This window comes from Squalius cephalus, assembly GCF_949319135.1.
Source record: "Squalius cephalus genome assembly, chromosome: 2".
Lineage (NCBI taxonomy): Eukaryota > Metazoa > Chordata > Actinopteri > Cypriniformes > Leuciscidae > Squalius > Squalius cephalus.
The window spans coordinates 64,434,601-64,453,811 of NC_137123.1; the positions used below are offsets into that span (position 1 = coordinate 64,434,601).

The following is a 19,211-nucleotide window of genomic DNA, read 5'->3' on the forward strand; positions in this document are numbered from 1 at the left end:
TCAGTAAATGATGAGTTTTGAAGCTTCGACTCAGAAGAAGAACAGATCACACAGAGAAACAGTCTGAGGAAAACATTTAATGAAATCTACAGCAACAGCAACAGGACAAACTCATCAACAGCGAAACACAGAAACTCTAGAGATCATGAGAACGACCAACCCGAGAAACAGCAGAGAACCCTGCGGAGGAACAACAGAACTGTGTGTGTGTGTGTGTGTGTGTGTGTGTGTGTGTGTGTGAGTCTGAGTGAGTGAGTGTGTGTGTGTGTGTGTGTGTGTGTGAGTGTGAGTGTGTGTGTGTGTGTAGCCCTTCTGGATGATATGAAACACATTCTTCAGAGAAACACACATCGTCTGAAACACAATGAGAACGACAGGAAACTGAGACGCTGCTGTTTCTTCTCATGCAGTGAGAACATTATTAATATTCCATCATTAAATCAATAACCGGTTACTGGATCATCAAGACGAGCATGTGACTGACTCCCAATGAATTATACATAAAAGAAATGAATGGAAAGTAAAAGAGAAAGTGAATAATCTTTGGTTTTCATCCTCAAGAGGACTTCTGCTTTGGGAACCACAAAATAAACTTTTTTTTTTTTTACATATTTATATTTATATCTATATATAATCCTGGAATATATTGTGGGTGTGTGAGTGAAGATGATGAAGATGATGAGAAGAAACGGAGGGAATCTTTGGTTTTCATTCCTGCAGAAAACAATAACGCCGCTAAAGATGAAACTAAAGACACTGCAATATTTCATATATTAAACTTCACAAAAGCAGAATGGAAAAGAATGATATTAATAGATCAATGTCGCCGCCTTGCGTTTCAACAGTGTCATGTTCATGAATAACCGTAACGCCGCTGAACGCCTCAGAGCGGCTCATGTGGAGGAGAGAGCAGAAGATGAAGATAAACACACAGATGAAGGAGAAACGAGTGTAAAGGACTGTACACAGTAGTATTCTGAAGATCAGTGCTGGAGGTATTTATACACACACACGCGCTGACCTCTGACCTCACGTCTCTGACCTCTGACCTCACGTCTCTGACCTCTGACCTCACGTCTCTGTGACTAACTTTGGTTGCAGCTTTTGTGATTCTGTTTGCATCCGTTCCGATTCTCCAACGACTCAAACTCTATGAAGCGCGCGTGTGTGTGTGTGTGTGTGTGTGTGTGTGTGTGTGTGTGTGTGTGTGTGTGTGATGAACTGATGACAGAAACAAACAAATCACTGCAACATCACATCACAGTCTCGAGTAACAGTTTCAGGGTGAATCTTATGGAAGCTCGTTTGACGGAATAAAAAATAAAAAAGGTAATCCACAGAAGTATGACTTGGTTCTCGGAACTCCAACTTGGTTTCTCGGAAATCCGACCAGGAAGTCTGACTTGGTTACTGGGAAGTACAAAAAATTCGTACCAATAATTGCAATTCTGAAGAAAAAAAATCAGAATTGTGAGAAAGTTGCAATTACCTTTTTAATTTTTGTATTCTGAGAGAAACGAGCTTCCACAGACTGGAGATCAGTGAGTTACACCAGTCTGAGACGCTGTAGTGTTCCTGAAGCGATCCTGAACACTAGAAACCGGGGACTGAACGCTCCACATCCAGGATGAGGTGAGACAGGACATGCAGAGGTGGATCACACAGGTGTAATAGATGAATGATCAGAGCCAGTGTCAGACACACGCGTGGCGGATTGCATTCCTCACAGGAGACGCGCTCGCTGCGGCGATTATCACTAGTTAAAGCCTTCTAACCGCGTTTATAAAGTGATGTGGAGTTAGAGCACTAGTTTAAAAGTCTTCGACGCGCAACATAAAACATCTGAAATGCTTTTGGTTATAAATCATCTACAATCGGCCCGTTTTGCAGAGCCGCAAATAAAAACAACACAAACCCTCGTAGAAAGTCAATATAAACTCTGTTACGTGAAATAATCTCTCGAGGAGAATCTGCCGTCAGGAAAAAGTCTCACATTTTTGGTTAATTTAGACGTTAGTTTAAGAAATAATGCAAAAGTAGAGTTCATCCCGAGCGCGTGGCGTCAGTCCCGCGCTCACCGCGCCGGTCAGAAGTGTTTTTGGTAATAGCAACAGGGTTAGTCGCGCTCACACGCGCTCACTGGGCCTTCGAGGCCAAGGCCACGCTCTTCGTCGTCATGGCAACGGGACTCTGCTGCACGTCGCTGGTCACGTGCAGGTTGAGAGCTCCGCCTCCTGCCCCGCCCCCCGACAGGAGATTGGCTGGCAGCAGAGAGAAGCTGGAGGGGTTGAGGAAGAAGGGCGTGGTCATCAGGCCGGGGGCGGGGCTTCCTGCGCTGGTGTTGGCGAATAGGAGGCCGGTGTTTCCGTCGAAGGACGTCAGAGGGAGAGCGCCGCCCGACGCAAGAGCTGCTGAACACACACACGTTAATTTATATAGCGCTGCTTTCACAACACAATCATGATGTTAATGTTCATATTATCGACCGCCTCTATTACATTTTGAGACAACACACAGTCAAACCAAAAATTATTCAGACACAGATATCATGTGTGATATTGTTCCACTAGTGTGATCAGGACACTATAGCTCATTTCTGTGAGTGAGGAGAGCAGAATAAAGTAAACTGGGACATATTACACCCAATAACTCTTCATACAGAGACTACCAGTGACATTGGGAGCAGAAATGATTGGGACACTTTGAGCTGATCATGTTTTGCTGAAGTGTGTTTTCTTTAATTGCTAATGCTCTTTTCACACACAGACTGAACACAATGAAGCATTGCTTGGTGATTGGTTGAGCTAAACTGGTATTATCTAATTGTGTAGTTAAATTTAACAGCTGACAGATATTCAACATAATTCATGTGTGAGACAGTATAACAGAAGGACGGACAAAACCAGTCAAATATCAACTGAGTTCATAACTCTGAGCTCTTTAGTACCATTCTCTAAACTATAGCGAATAAACTGATAATGTGAGAAATGTTGAAGCTGTGTGAATGAATGTTGGTTTGACTGTAAATAATCGAGCAGTTGAGATTATCTATACAGTGAATAAATGTAGACCCAGAGGTCAGAGGTCATACCCTGGATGGTGGCCAGTGTGTTGTTGTTCATCAACGTGTTTCCCAGAGCAGGAGAAAAACTCAACAGCGTCCCACTGCACAACACAAGCAGAAATCACATGATCAACACGGTGAAGTCACCACAGCACTGGGGGCGGAGCTTTCAGTGTCATGTGACCAACAAAACCTCTGATTCACACGGAAGTATAACACTCCACTCATGAGAGTTTGAGAACAGAACATTTAACGAACCTAAAAACAGGCAAATCATGTGGTGATCTTTCCCTACTTGAATAATCGCAGCATATTAAGACAATTGTTTTATATTACAGGTTTTCTGAAATGTTATGTTTAAATATGCAGGCACGATCTAATTAAATATGCACTAATTTGCATACAGTTCCAGAACAGATTCTGAACACTGGATAAAGCCAGATTCAAAACCCTTGTTTGATTTTGTTAACATATTAGAGTTTAAGGTTTTTCCAGGGGGATTTTGGATTTTTTACTCAATAACTCAGAAAATACTGTCAACAGACTGAAAACAAATACATTTTCACCATGCTTTTAAGAGTAAAATATTGTATAAATCAGGCGAATGATATATAAACAACCCTCCAGAATATATGTATATGTATATATATATACAGTGAGGAAAATAAGTATTTGAACACCCTGCTATTTTGCAAGTTCTCCCACTTGGAAATCATGGAGGGGTCTGAAATTGTCATCGTAGGTGCATGTCCACTGTGAGAGACATAATCTAAAAAAAAAGAAAATCCAGAAATCACAATATATGATTTTTTAACTATTTATTTGTATGATACAGCTGCAAATAAGTATTTGAACACCTGTCTATCAGCTAGAATTCTGACCCTCAAAGACCTGTTAGTCTGCCTTTAAAATGTCCACCTCCACTCCATTTATTATCCTAAATTAGATGCACCTGTTTGAGGTCGTTAGCTGCATAAAGACACCTGTCCACCCCATACAATCAGTAAGAATCCAACTACTAACATGGCCAAGACCAAAGAGCTGTCCAAAGACACTAGAGACAGAATTGTACACCTCCACAAGGCTGGAAAGGGCTACGGGGAAATTGCCAAGCAGCTTGGTGAAAAAAGGTCCACTGTTGGAGCAATCATTAGAAAATGGAAGAAGCTAAACATGACTGTCAATCTCCCTCGGACTGGGGCTCCATGCAAGATCTCACCTCGTGGGGTCTCAATGATCCTAAGAAAGGTGAGAAATCAGCCCAGAACTACACGGGAGGAGCTAGTCAATGACCTGAAAAGAGCTGGGACCACCGTTTCCAAGGTTACTGTTGGTAATACACTAAGACGTCATGGTTTGAAATCATGCATGGCACGGAAGGTTCCCCTGCTTAAACCAGCACATGTCAAGGCCCGTCTTAAGTTTGCCAATGACCATTTGGATGATCCAGAGGAGTCATGGGAGAAAGTCATGTGGTCAGATGAGACCAAAATAGAACTTTTTGGTCATAATTCCACTAAACGTGTTTGGAGGAAGAAGAATGATGAGTACCATCCCAAGAACACCATCCCTACTGTGAAGCATGGGGGTGGTAGCATCATGCTTTGGGGGTGTTTTTCTGCACATGGGACAGGGCGACTGCACTGGATTAAAGGGGTGATGAACTGAGAAATCAAATTTTCCTTGAGCTTTTGACATATAAGAGATCATCATACTATAATAATATCCTGTAAGTTTCAGAACTGAAAACTACCTTGTTAGTCCAATAAAAGCTTTTATAGACATCAGGCTCAGCAAACGCCTCGTTTTTCAAAGTGGGGAACAATGACGTCAAAGAGGATAAAACACCGCCTCCACAAAAGAAGATCAACGCCTACTTCAACACGGCCTGTTTAGCCCCGCCCACCGATTCGCCCAAACATGCTAAATAACATAGGACGACATGATGATTGCTAAACCGGATCGAGCTACTTCCAAGCAATAAACATGCTGTTTACTAAATATTGTGCGTGCCTGTTTGTGGAAGAAGACAGTCTGCATAAGCTTCCTTCGGATTCCAGCATGGTTAAACTTTATTAAATCAGTCAATCACAATTTCCCGACGGATCTGCCAGCAACATGTAAGTAACCATGTGTATTCTAATGCCTGATCTGCGATCAGTGATTTCGGTGTAATTATTCAAGTTCAGATATTTCTCTTAAAATCGCTCAATACTGTTTATGCATCAGTGACTAAACGATCAACTTCACATAATTTCTCGTAGTATTATGAAAATAATCTTTTTTAAACTGTTATTAAATTATATACAGAAAGCGATCAAAGAACGATCCCTTTCGCCCAAGCTGTCAATCAAACAGCACAGCGCGAGCCGCCAGAGCTTATCTGGACACAACCAAACTCGTGATGAAATAATGACACTGTTACACTACACAACGAAGCTCTTACTGTGTACTCACATCGTGTTTGCATTGTGATTTGGTGTAAGCATTTGTGAGAGTGCAAAAATTGCGTTGCAATGATAAGATCTTTATTCACGCGATCAACAGACTGTCTGTCATCTGCTCAGTGCTCATCATGCTGCAACCTTTCATGTGATGGAATAGATTTAAATATAATGCTTTAAACGATACTTTTCACGATTTGTTAATCTCGATAGCTGTAATAGTAAAAACGTAGTAAAAGTTTTGGAGAGAGTTCATGTAATACTAGCTATTTTATATGCAAGCATGTCAGCCAATCACAGCAGTGGGCGTTTGCACTGCAGTCTCAAAGCAGACACGCCCCTTAAAACGGAGCGTTCAAATCTGAGGCTGAAATCAGGCTTGGAAAAATGGCTTTTATTTATAAATTATGACAATTTTTGATGTAAAAATCATACTAACATTATAAGGGCACCCCAGGCAACATTATAAAATAATAAAACAATCCAGTTCATGACCCCTTTAAGGAGAGGATGACCGGGGCCATGTATTGCGAGATTTTGGGGAACAACCTCCTTCCCTCAGTTAGAGCATTGAAGATGGGTCGAGGCTGGGTCTTCCAACATGACAATGACCCGAAGCACACAGCCAGGATAACCAAGGAGTGGCTCTGTAAGAAGCATATCAAGGTTCTGGCGTGGCCTAGCCAGTCTCCAGACCTAAACCCAATAGAGAATCTTTGGAGGGAGCTCAAACTCCGTGTTTCTCAGCGACAGCCCAGAAACCTGACTGATCTAGAGAAGATCTGTGTGGAGGAGTGGGCCAACATCCCTCCTCAGTGTGTGCAAACCTGGTGAAAAACTACAGGAAACGTTTGACCTCTGTAATTGCAAACAAAGGCTACTGTACCAAATATTAACATTGATTTTCTCAGGTGTTCAAATACTTATTTGCAGCTGTATCATACAAATAAATAGTTAAAAAATCATACATTGTGATTTCTGGATTTTTTTTTTTAGATTATGTCTCTCACAGTGGACATGCACCTACGATGACAATTTCAGACCCCTCCATGATTTCTAAGTGGGAGAACTTTCAAAATAGCAGGGTGTTCAAATACTTATTTTCCTCACTGTATATATATATATGAATAGATCTGTAAAGTTAGGTGTGTGTGAAGCTGCAGAAGTGGAATACTCTTTACTCTAATATAAATAAATATTCTAAAAATATAAAACAAATAAAACACAAAAAGTCACTGCACACTGGTTATGACTTATTATTTCTTAATTTTGGGCAGAAATGTGTCCTGGACATGTTTTGGACCCCCAAAGTCCCCCCCCCACCCACACACACACACACACACACACACACACTCACCCTTGCGTCAGCTGCGAGGGTGTTATGAACGTTGGGTTAAATCCTGTGCCCGTCACCAGGAACTGCCCCGCCCCCTGCGTGACCGTGGTTGCCGTGGAAACTGCCTCCTGTTTCACACTGGTGACGGACGGGCTGAGTGACGACGACGTCACGGGCGTAGCGATGGCGGGCGCCATGGAGATGACCGACGGTGTGTGTGATGTCACTTGAGTCAGAGCACCACCTACAGCACACACACACACACATTAAACATCATTCATGAGCTCACATGAGGAATATAGAGCCACATAAAACTGTGAAAAGAGGATAAACGCACCACTGAGTGTGAAGTTTGAGATGTTGCTGGCGGTCAGTGGAACAACAGAGTTCACTGTTAACGTGTTCGTGCTGGACACCTGGAAACAAGCAATCACTCGTCAATAATCGATCACTCACTTCACTGGTCTGCAGCTACGGTTTAAGGATGTGAAGTGACTGGTTCATACGGTGTGTGACTGTGGGATGTGAAGTGACTCTGGTTCATACAAAGTATGACTGGAATGTGAAGTGACTCTGGTTCATACGGAATTTGACTGATATGTGAAGTGACTCTGGTTCATACGGTGTGTGACTGTGTGATGTGAAGTGACTGGTTCATACGGTGTGTGACTGTGTGATGTGAAGTGACTGGTTCATACGGTTTGTGAATGTGTGATGTGATGTGAAGTGACTCTGGTTCATACAGTGAGTGACTGAGATGTGAAGTGACTCTGGTTCATACGGTGTGTGTGACTGTGGGATGTGAAGTGACTGGTTCATACGGTGTGTGACTGGAATGTGAAGTGACTCTGGTTCGTACGGTGTGTGACTGTGGGATGTGAAGTGACTCTGGTTCATATGGTGTGTGACTGTGTGATGTGAAGTGACTCTGGTTCATACGGTGTGTGACTGTGTGATGTGAAGTGACTCTGATTCATACGGTGTGTGTGACTGAGATGTGAAGTGACTCTGGTTCATACGGTTTGTGAATGTGTGATGTGATGTGAAGTGACTCTGGTTCATACAGTGAGTGACTGAGATGTGAAGTGACTCTGGTTCATACGGTGTGTGTGACTGTGGGATGTGAAGTGACTCTGGTTCATACGGTTTGTGAATGTGTGATGTGATGTGAAGTGACTCTGGTTCATACAGTGAGTGACTGAGATGTGAAGTGACTCTGGTTCATACGGTGTGTGACTGGAATGTGAAGTGACTCTGGTTCGTACGGTGTGTGACTGTGGGATGTGAAGTGACTCTGGTTCATATGGTGTGTGACTGTGTGATGTGAAGTGACTCTGGTTCATACGGTGTGTGACTGTGTGATGTGAAGTGACTCTGGTTCATACGGTGTGTGTGACTGAGATGTGAAGTGACTCTGGTTCATACGGTGTGTGACTGTGTGATGTGAAGTGACTGGTTCATACGGTGTGTGTGACTGAGATGTGAAGTGACTCTGGTTCATACGGTTTGTGAATGTGTGATGTGATGTGAAGTGACTCTGGTTCATACAGTGAGTGACTGAGATGTGAAGTGACTCTGGTTCATACGGTGTGTGTGACTGTGGGATGTGAAGTGACTGGTTCATACGGTGTGTGACTGGAATGTGAAGTGACTCTGGTTCGTACGGTGTGTGACTGTGGGATGTGAAGTGACTCTGGTTCATATGGTGTGTGACTGTGTGATGTGAAGTGACTCTGGTTCATACGGTGTGTGACTGTGTGATGTGAAGTGACTCTGGTTCATACGGTGTGTGTGACTGAGATGTGAAGTGACTCTGGTTCATACGGTGTGTGACTGTGTGATGTGAAGTGACTGGTTCATACGGTGTGTGACTGGAATGTGAAGTGACTCTGGTTCATACGGTGTGTGACTGTGTGATGTGAAGTGACTGGTTCATACGGTGTGTGACTGTGTGATGTGAAGTGACTGGTTCATACGGTGTGTGTGACTGAGATGTGAAGTGACTCTGGTTCATACGGTTTGTGAATGTGTGATGTGATGTGAAGTGACTCTGGTTCATACAGTGAGTGACTGAGATGTGAAGTGACTCTGGTTCATACGGTGTGTGTGACTGTGGGATGTGAAGTGACTGGTTCATACGGTGTGTGACTGGAATGTGAAGTGACTCTGGTTCGTACGGTGTGTGACTGTGGGATGTGAAGTGACTCTGGTTCATATGGTGTGTGACTGTGTGATGTGAAGTGACTCTGGTTCATACGGTGTGTGACTGTGTGATGTGAAGTGACTCTGGTTCATACGGTGTGTGTGACTGAGATGTGAAGTGACTCTGGTTCATACAGTGAGTGACTGAGATGTGAAGTGACTCTGGTTCATACGGTGTGTGTGACTGTGGGATGTGAAGTGACTCTGGTTCATACGGTGTGTGACTGTGTGATGTTAAGTGTCTCTGGATCATACGGTTTGTGACTGAAATGTGAAGTGACTCTGGTTCATACGGTGTGTGACTGTGGGATGTGAAGTGACTATGGTTAATATGGTGTGTGACTGTGTGATGTGAAGTGACTCTGGTTCATACGGTGTGTGACTGTGGGATGTGAAGTGACTCTGGTTCATACAATGTATGACTGTGGGATGTGAAGTGGCTCTGGTTCATACGGAATTTGACTGATATGTGAAGTGACTCTGGTTCATACAGTGTGTGACTGGAATGTGAAGTGACTCTGGTTCATACGGTGTGTGACTGTGTGATGTGAAGTGACTCTGGTTCATACGGTTTGTGAATGTGTGATGTGAAGTGACTCTGGTTCATACAGTGAGTGACTGAGATGTGAAGTGACTCTGGTTCATACGGTGTGTGTGACTGTGTGATGTGAAGTGACTCTGGTTCATACGGTGTGTGTGACTGTGGGATGTGAAGTGACTCTGGTTCATACGGTGTGTGACTGTGTGATGTTAAGTGTCTCTGGATCATACGGTTTGTGACTGGAATGTGAAGTGACTCTGGTTCATACGGTGTGTGACTGTGTGATGTGAAGTGACTCTGGTTCATACGGTGTGTGACTGTGTGATGTGAAGTGACTCTGGTTCATACAGTGTGTGACTGGAATGTGAAGTGACTCTGGTTCGTACGGCGTGTGACTGTGTGATGTGAAGTGACTCTGGTTCATACGGTGTGTGACTCTGTGATGTGAAGTGACTCTGGATCATACGGTGTGTGACTGTGTGATGTGAAGTGACTCTGGATCATACGGTGTGTGACTGTGTGATGTGAAGTGACTCTGGATCATACGGTGTGTGACTGTGTGATGTGAAGTGACTCTGGTTCACACAGTGTGTGACTGGAATGTGAAGTGACTCTGGTTCATACGGTGTGTGACTGGAATGTGAAGTGACTCTGGTTCGTACGGTGTGTGACTGTGGGATGTGAAGTGACTCTGGTTCATACGGTGTGTGACTGTGGGATGTGAAGTGACTCTGGTTCATATGGTGTGTGACTGTGTGATGTGAAGTGACTCTGGTTCATACGGTGTGTGACTCTGTGATATGAAGTGACTGGTTCATACAGTGTGTGACTGTGGGATGTGAAGTGACTGGTTCATACGGTGTGTGTGACTGAGATGTGAAGTGACTCTGGTTCATACGGTGTGTGACTGGAATGTGAAGTGACTGGTTCATACAATGTATGACTGTGGGATGTGAAGTGACTCTGGTTCATACAATGTATGACTGTGGGATGTGAAGTGACTCTGGTTCATACGGTGTGTGACTGTGGGATGTGAAGTGACTCTGGTTCATACGGTGTGTGACTGGAATGTGAAGTGACTCTGGTTTATACGGTGTGTGACTGTGGGATGTGAAGTGACTCTGGTTCATACAAAGTATGACTGTGGGATGTGAAGTGACTCTGGTTCATACAGTGTGTGACTGTGGGATGTGAAGTGACTCTGGTTCATACAATGTATGACTGTGGGATGTGAAGTGACTGGTTCATACGGAATTTGACTGATATGTGAAGTGACTCTGGTTCATACAGTGTGTGACTGGAATGTGAAGTGACTCTGGTTCATACGGTGTGTGACTGTGTGATGTGAAGTGACTCTGGTTCATACGGTTTGTGAATGTGTGATGTGAAGTGACTCTGGTTCATACAGTGAGTGACTGAGATGTGAAGTGACTCTGGTTCATACGGTGTGTGTGACTGTGTGATGTGAAGTGACTCTGGTTCATACGGTGTGTGTGACTGTGGGATGTGAAGTGACTCTGGTTCATACGGTGTGTGACTGTGTGATGTTAAGTGTCTCTGGATCATACGGTTTGTGACTGGAATGTGAAGTGACTCTGGTTCATACGGTGTGTGACTGTGATGTGAAGTGACTCTGGTTCATACGGTGTGTGACTGGAATGTGAAGTGACTCTGGTTCATACAGTGTGTGACTGGAATGTGAAGTGACTCTGGTTCGTACGGCGTGTGACTGTGTGATGTGAAGTGACTCTGGTTCATACGGTGTGTGACTCTGTGATGTGAAGTGACTCTGGATCATACGGTGTGTGACTGTGTGATGTGAAGTGACTCTGGTTCATACGGTGTGTGACTGTGTGATGTGAAGTGACTCTGGTTCATACAGTGTGTGACTGGAATGTGAAGTGACTCTGGATCATACGGTGTGTGACTGTGTGATGTGAAGTGACTCTGGTTCATACAGTGTGTGACTGGAATGTGAAGTGACTCTGGTTCATACGGTGTGTGACTGGAATGTGAAGTGACTCTGGTTCGTACGGTGTGTGACTGTGGGATGTGAAGTGACTCTGGTTCATACGGTGTGTGACTCTGTGATGTGAAGTGACTCTGGATCATACGGTGTGTGACTGTGTGCTGTGAAGTGACTCTGGTTCATACGGTGTGTGACTGTGTGATGTGAAGTGACTGGTTCATACAGTGTGTGACTGGAATGTGAAGTGACTCTGGTTCATACGGTGTGTGACTGGAATGTGAAGTGACTCTGGTTCATACGGTGTGTGACTGTGGGATGTGAAGTGACTCTGGTTCATACGGTGTGTGACTGTGTGCTGTGAAGTGACTCTGGTTCATACAATGTATGACTGTGGGATGTGAAGTGACTGGTTCATACAATGTATGACTGTGGGATGTGAAGTGACTCTGGTTCATACGGTGTGTGACTGTGGGATGTGAAGTGACTGGTTCATACGGTGTGTGACTGGAATGTGAAGTGACTCTGGTTCATACGGTGTGTGACTGGAATGTGAAGTGACTGGTTCATACAATGTATGACTGTGGGATGTGAAGTGACTCTGGTTCATACAATGTATGACTGTGGGATGTGAAGTGACTGGTTCATACAATGTATGACTGTGGGATGTGAAGTGACTGGTTCATACGATGTGTGACTGTGGGATGTGAAGTGGCTCTGGTTCATACGGTGTGTGACTGTGGGATGTGAAGTGGCTCTGGTTCATACGGAATTTGACTGATATGTGAAGTGACTCTGGTTCATACAGTGTGTGACTGGAATGTGAAGTGACTCTGGTTCATACAGTGTGTGACTGGAATGTGAAGTGACTCTGGTTCATACGGTGTGTGACTGTGTGATGTGAAGTGACTCTGGTTCATACGGTTTGTGAATGTGTGATGTGAAGTGACTCTGGTTCATACAGTGAGTGACTGAGATGTGAAGTGACTCTGGTTCATACGGTGTGTGTGACTGTGGGATGTGAAGTGACTCTGGTTCATACGGTGTGTGACTGTGTGATGTTAAGTGTCTCTGGATCATACGGTTTGTGACTGGAATGTGAAGTGACTCTGGTTCATACGGTGTGTGACTGTGTGGTGTGAAGTGACTCTGGTTCATACGGTGTGTGACTGTGTGGTGTGAAGTGACTCTGGTTCATACGGTGTGTGACTCTGTGATGTGAAGTGACTCTGGTTCATACAGTGTGTGACTGGAATGTGAAGTGACTCTGGATCATACGGTGTGTGACTGTGTGATGTGAAGTGACTCTGGTTCATACGGTGTGTGACTGGAATGTGAAGTGACTCTGGATCATACGGTGTGTGACTGTGTGATGTGAAGTGACTCTGGTTCATACAGTGTGTGACTGGAATGTGAAGTGACTCTGGTTCATACGGTGTGTGACTGTGGGATGTGAAGTGACTCTGGTTCATACGGTGTGTGACTGTGGGATGTGAAGTGACTCTGGTTCATACGGTGTGTGACTGTGTGATGTGAAGTGACTCTGGTTCATATGGTGTGTGACTGTGTGATGTGAAGTGACTCTGGTTCATACGGCGTGTGACTGTGTGATGTGAAGTGACTCTGGATCGTGACTCACGGTGTTGGCGCTGCTGTAGATGGCTTTGATGGCTGATGGTGACCCGCTGCAGCTGCTGGGAGGATTGATCCTCTTCTCCTTCTGTCTGCGGTTACAGAACCAGACTCGCACCACCTCCTTCTCCATGTTGAGCTGATCTGCGATCAGTGTGATCTCCTCTGACGACGGCTTCTGACTCTGCTGCAGATCACACACAAACCGCTTCATCACATCACACAATCACTGACTGCAACACTTCTGCTGCTTGGAATAATCTGCTAAATAATTTTAAATTGTCCATGCTTCCGTCACTAAATGAATTTAAGATAAAAGATTGAAACTATTAAACAAAACAAGAAATGTTACTATTGTATTATTTTCACTTTAAGAATTTTTTTACAGTTTAACTAAAATTACAATACTAATATTCATGGCTGTCTTTGGGGGAAAACCGCACGGAGCCTAAAAGTTTCTCTTTTGTTGATTTGAAGTATAACACGTTTGTTGCTTGGAATATTGTGAAGTAAATAAATAGAGGATTAAAATTTTACTTTTGTGTTACTTCACAGTAAAATAAAAAAAATAAGTATTTAAGAAAAATAATATCATGCATTTTTTACAGTACAACTTTAAAATTACGATACTAATATTTATGGCTGTCTTTGGGCGAAAACTGCATGAAGCATTAAAGTTTCTTTTTTGATGATTTTAAGTATAACACTGGAATATTCTAAAGCATAGGTTCTCAAAGTGCGGCCCGCGGGCCAATGGCGGCCCGCAGAAACATTTCTGGCGGCCCGCGATAACATCTGATAACATCTGTAAAACCGTTAAAACTGTAACATTACATTGTTTTGAAAAAATTAATCTCTGTTTAGTGGTTTAGTTTAGCGGCATCTATAGGCATAAGCGGTAATTACAGGTGTGGTCCGACTGATCGCAAGTGACAAGTAACTTAATGACAAGCTTAATAGACGCGTTTCCATACCTTTCAAATTTTTCGCGGGCGCGAACACTTGCATTTTCCTATCAACAGTGGAAACAACTTAAAATACTCTATCATTTCTGGTCATACAGAAAATAATAATACATTATTCGCAACTACTTTTATTTGTGTAAACTCATAATAACAATAAAACGTTGTGCTTTTGTAAAATAAAATAAAACAATCAGTAGCCTACGCGCTTTCATGATCTCCGTGACCTGGAGCGCGAGAACTGAAACTAAATATAGCCTATGTAGGCTAAAGCTTGAAACTCGAATCGAAAGCTAATACCTTCTGATTATGTAATCCTTAAAGGTGCATTTCTCTCTAAAAGCGCATCTGCTTAACAGCTGGAGATATGTTTTTAGCCGACACTTAGAAAACAATAGTTTATTAATAAACAATTAAAATGCCTCGCTGTTTTTTCAGACACATTTATTATCATTATCCTATAACTCACTTTTCTGTGGGCTGTGGCTCTTCTCATTCAGCACTGTGGGAAAAATATCAATTCCAGGTTCTAATTTGGCCTTAGAAAACCAGTAAAATCGACATGTTTTCCATATTAATTTGTGAATATTTTAAATGTTTAATAAAGGGGCAAAAAATCATAAACAAAAATCTGAAAATTCGTCGATATTTACTTTTTTGCGCAGCAGTTGGTGTAACGTTAGCCAGTTCAAATTAAAATTTTGGTGTTCAACTTTGCATTTTAAAAAGACAACAACCGTTCATTTTTCATTTTTCAATTACGGGTTAAAAAAGATAGATAATAATAGTGCAAAACATTTGCGCAAATCTGTATATGGAAACGCGACTGACAGGTTGATAGATATGAATGATGATGACTTGTTTGGTAAGCTTCTATTTGAAAAGTTTCTCTCTCTCTCTGTTCTCTCTCTCTCTCTCTCTCTCTGTTCTCTCTCTCTCTGTCTCTGTCTCTGTCTCTCTCTCTGTCTCTCTCTCTCTCTCTCTCTCCCTGTCCCTGTCCCTGTCCCGCTTTGGTAGCTGGAATTGCCCCTGAATAAGGCCTATGCTGATAAGAAGCAAGGCAGCCTGAGACTGTTTGTTCTAAATAAGTTTGTACTTGAAATGGACTGCACACAGGACTGTTATATCCCAAATTTGTCTGTTGAGGGTAGAGAACCCCAGGGATTTTGTTTGCATTGCAATTTTTCTCAAGATTTTCACAAGTTTTGCCAGGTTTGGCCTCAGTTATAAATTAAAATGTGTTTATTGCAATAAATGTAAACTGTAGAGATGCAACCTGGTCATTACAATTATTTCAAATGGGATTTTCTTTTCAGTATTTTTTTTTTATTTTTCTCCCCCGCCCCTTTGGCGGCCCTCAGTTCAATGTTGGGTTCCTAAATTGGCCCTCACCTATCAAAACTTTGAGAACCCCTGTTCTAAAGTATATAAACAAAGGAAAATTCAGAACATTCAAATGACTTTGCTAAGCCCCGCCCCAAAAACATCAATTACCAATCCTACCTCAGCAACCGTTGCCATCCGCAGGCATTTGGTTGTTTGGATAGTTTTAAGTGTGGATAGTTTAAATCCTTCATAAATGCGAAAGATTTAGGGTTTAGGAGGTCAGTGCGGGTCAGGGTCAGTGCTGGTCAGGGTCAGGGTCAGGGTGGGTGTTGGTGCAGGTCAGGGTCAGCGCGGGTCAGTGCGGGTCAGGGTCAGTGCGGGTCAGGGTCAGGGTGGGTGTTGGTGCAGGTCAGGGTCAGCGCGGGTCAGTGCGGGTCAGGGTCAGTGCGGGTCAGGGTCAGGGTGGGTGTTGGTGCGGGTCAGGGTCAGTGCGGGTCAGGGTCAATGCGGGTCAGGGTCAGGGTGGGTGTTGGTGCAGGTCAGGGTCAGCGCGGGTCAGTGCGGGTCAGGGTCAGGGTGGGTGTTGGTGCGGGTCAGGGTCAGTGCGGGTCAGGGTCAGTGTGGGTCAGGGTCAGGGTGGGTGTTGGTGCAGGTCAGGGTCAGTGTGGGTCAGGGTCAGTGTGGGTCAGGGTCAGTGTGGGTCAGGGTCAGTGTGGGTCAGGGTCAGTGTGGGTGTTGGTGCGGGTCAGGGTCAGTGCGAGTCAGGGTCAGTGTGGGTCAGGGTCAGGGTGGGTGTTGGTGCGGGTCAGGGTCAGTGCGGGTCAGTGCGGGTCAGGGTCAGTGTGGGTCAGGGTCAGTGTGGGTCAGGGTCAGGGTGGGTGTTGGTGCGGGTCAGGGTCAGTGCGGGTCAGTGTGGGTCAGGGTCAGTGTGGGTCAGGGTCAGTGTGGGTCAGGGTCAGGGTGGGTGTTGGTGCGGGTCAGGGTCAGTGCGGGTCAGGGTCAGTGTGGGTCAGGGTCAGTGTGGGTGTTGGTGCGGGTCAGGGTCAGTGCGGGTCAGGGTCAGTGTGGGTCAGGGTCAGTGTGGGTGTTGGTGTGGGTCAGGGTCAGTGCGGGTCAGGGTCAGTGTGGGTCAGGGTCAGGGTGGGTGTTGGTGCAGGTCAGGGTCAGGGTCAGTGCGGGTCAGGGTCAGTGCGGGTCAGGGTCAGGGTGGGTGTTGGTGCGGGTCAGGGTCAGTGCGGGTCAGGGTCAGTGTGGGTCAGGGTCAGGGTCAGGTTGGTTCGGGTCAGTGTTGGTTAGGGTCAGGGTCAGGTTGGTTAGGGTCAGTGTTGGTTAGGGTCAGGGTCAGGTTGGTTCGGGTCGGTGTTGGTTAGGGTCAGGGTCAGGATCAGGTTGGTTGGGGTTTAGGAGCCCTCTAGTGGTCAGGAGACCCGCTCACCTCCAGAAAGCTCCTCTCTAAGGCCAGGCGTATGGTGGTCTCGATACTGGTCCGCTTCTTACGGCGCCGGTTCAGACTCTCGCAGAGACCCGGAGACATCTCGCTCGCACTCGACACCACGCAGTCGGCAGACATGTTCTCTGCAGAAACACAGAGCGAGAAGCGTTCCGTTAAATGCCTCGACCTGCGTCCTAGCGCTGGGCGGTCCAGCGGTGTGTGTGCTTTAACAGCGCTGGGGACGCGGCGCGACTGTAGAGAGGGTCAAACTCTGCTTTACACTGTTCACTGGTGAGGCTCAGGTGTGTGTGTTACTGAGACCGTGAAGATGGAGAGGTTAAACTGTCAAATTATATATACAGTGCATCCCAATATCAACACTGCCCAGCACAGGTGGATTTTCCGAAAGGCTTTGACATCGCTGAGTAAACATGAGCACTGCACGCTTTTATATCAATGTTTCTTTGAAGGGAACTGACTGTCTTTAGAAAAGTTTCGATGTTATTTATTTTGATTTAATCTCTATTTGTCCTGATAAAGCAGCGTTTATGAACGAGATTTCCGCCACTCCTACAGCGCCTCCTGCTGGACCTCTTTGTAAACATCATTTTGTGAGGCCTTGCAAACCTGTATTACTACAGGTGTGGGATATTTCTACAATATTCACTCATGACAGTAATAGGGCGTTCTAAAGGCCCGTTCACACCAAGGACGATAACTATAAAGATAACAATAAAGATATAGTTCTAAAAATCTTTCAGCATCTCACCTGCGTCGTTGAGCCATTTCTCCAGCAGGGGTTTGAGTTTGCACATGTTCTTGAAGCTCAGGTTCAAGGCCTCGAATCTGGAGATGGTGGTCTGGCTGAAGTCGTTCCCGTAGAGCTTCCCCATCGCCAGCCCCACGTCCCCCTGAAACACACACGGCGGACACGTTAGCGTCGCGCGCCGGCACACGGCACTCGCGAGTGGATGAGGGCGAGGGTCACCTGAGTGAAGCCCAGCTTGATGCGCCTCTGCTTGAAGCTCTTGGCGAACTGCTCGAGCTCCTCCAGGTCGCCGGCCTCCTCCACACACGGGCCGTCCGCTCGCTTCGGGCCGGGACACGCCGGAGACGGCATCGCTGCGATCTTCCTCGTCGGGGTCGCCGCCTGACACACACACACATGCAGACACCAGTCAGACACACTCCGGCAAACACCAGTTAGCGGCCGCTAAGTTAATAACTCATGATCTTTACAACAGAAGTGAATCAATCAATCTCCTGTTATCACTGTAAAGCTGCTGTGAAACTCTGTTAAAGCGCTGTATAAATGAAGGAGACTCGACTTGGTTAGTGTGTGATGAGTGTGTGTGTGTGTGTGTGTGTGTGATGTGTGTGTGTGTGTGTGTGTGTGTGATGTGTGTGATGTGCGTGTGTGATGTGTGTGATGTGCGTGTGTGATGTGTGTGATGAGTGTGTGTGATGAGTGTGTGTGATGAGTGTGTGTGTGTGTGTGTGATGAGTGTGTGTGATGAGTGTGTGTGTGTGTGTGATGAGTGTCTGATGAGTGTGTGTGTGTGATGAGTGTCTGATGAGTGTGTGTGTGTGTGTGAGAGACCTGTGTGGTGAGTGAGTGAGTGAGTGAGTGAGTGTGTGTGTGTGTGTGTGTGTGTGTGTGTGTGTGTGTGTGATGAGTGTGTGATGAGTGTCTGATGAGTGTCTGATGAGTGTGTGTCTGTGAGACCTGTGTGGTGAGTGTGTGTGTGTGTGTGTGTGTGAGTGTGTGTGTGAGTGAGTGTGTGATGAGTGTGTGATGAGTGTGTGTGTCAGACCTGTGTGATGAGTGTGTGTGTCTGTGAGACCTGTGTGGTGAGTGTGTGTGTGTGTGTGTGTGTGTGTGTGTGAGTGTGTGTGAGTGTGTGAGTGAGTGTGATGAGTGTGTGATGAGTGTGTGTGTCAGACCTGTGTGATGAGTGTGTGTGATGAGTGTGTGTGATGAGTGTGTGTGTGTGTGTGTGTGTGTGTGTGAGTGAGTGTGTGTGAGAGTGTGTGTGAGTGATGAGTGTGTGTGAGTGATGAGTGTGTGTGAGTGATGAGTGTGTGTGTGTGTGTGTGTCAGACCTGTGTGATGAGTGTGTGTGTGTATGTGTGATGAGTGTCTGATTAATGAGTGAGTGTGTGTGTGTGTGTGTGTGTGTGTGTGTGAGTCCTGTGTGGTGAGTGAGTGAGTGTGTGTGTGTGTGTGTGTGTGTGTGTCAGACCTGTGTGATGAGTGTGTGTGTGTATGTGTGATGAGTGTCTGATTAATGAGTGAGTGTGTGTGT

At 45.1% G+C, this 19,211-nt stretch overlaps 1 protein-coding gene across 12 annotated transcripts in view; it reads right to left on the minus strand.

Annotated features, from left to right (window-relative positions):
- pou2f1a (POU class 2 homeobox 1a) overlaps nt 1-19,211 on the minus strand; it is a 141,232-nt gene that overhangs the window by 108,081 nt on the left and 13,940 nt on the right. For 9 of the 12 annotated variants that reach the window (XR_013820330.1, XR_013820333.1, XR_013820334.1 and 6 more), the window contains exons 7-14: nt 17,894-18,055; nt 17,675-17,816; nt 16,909-17,048; nt 13,193-13,372; nt 7,182-7,260; nt 6,866-7,088; nt 3,092-3,165; nt 1,022-2,411 (exon numbers count right to left, since the gene is read on the minus strand). Coding sequence is in view for 1 of the 12 variants with exons in the window: in XM_079864035.1 (XP_079720161.1) it covers nt 2,137-2,411; nt 3,092-3,165; nt 6,866-7,088; nt 7,182-7,260; nt 13,193-13,372; nt 16,909-17,048; nt 17,675-17,816; nt 17,894-18,055 (1,275 nt within the window). In the remaining 11 variants the exon portion in view is untranslated. Of the gene's footprint in view, nt 1-625; nt 2,412-3,091; nt 3,166-6,865; nt 7,089-7,181; nt 7,261-13,192; nt 13,373-16,908; nt 17,049-17,674; nt 17,817-17,893; nt 18,056-19,211 lie in introns of those variants that run through there. The other 3 variants (XR_013820331.1, XR_013820332.1, XM_079864035.1) reach the window with 3 other exon arrangements.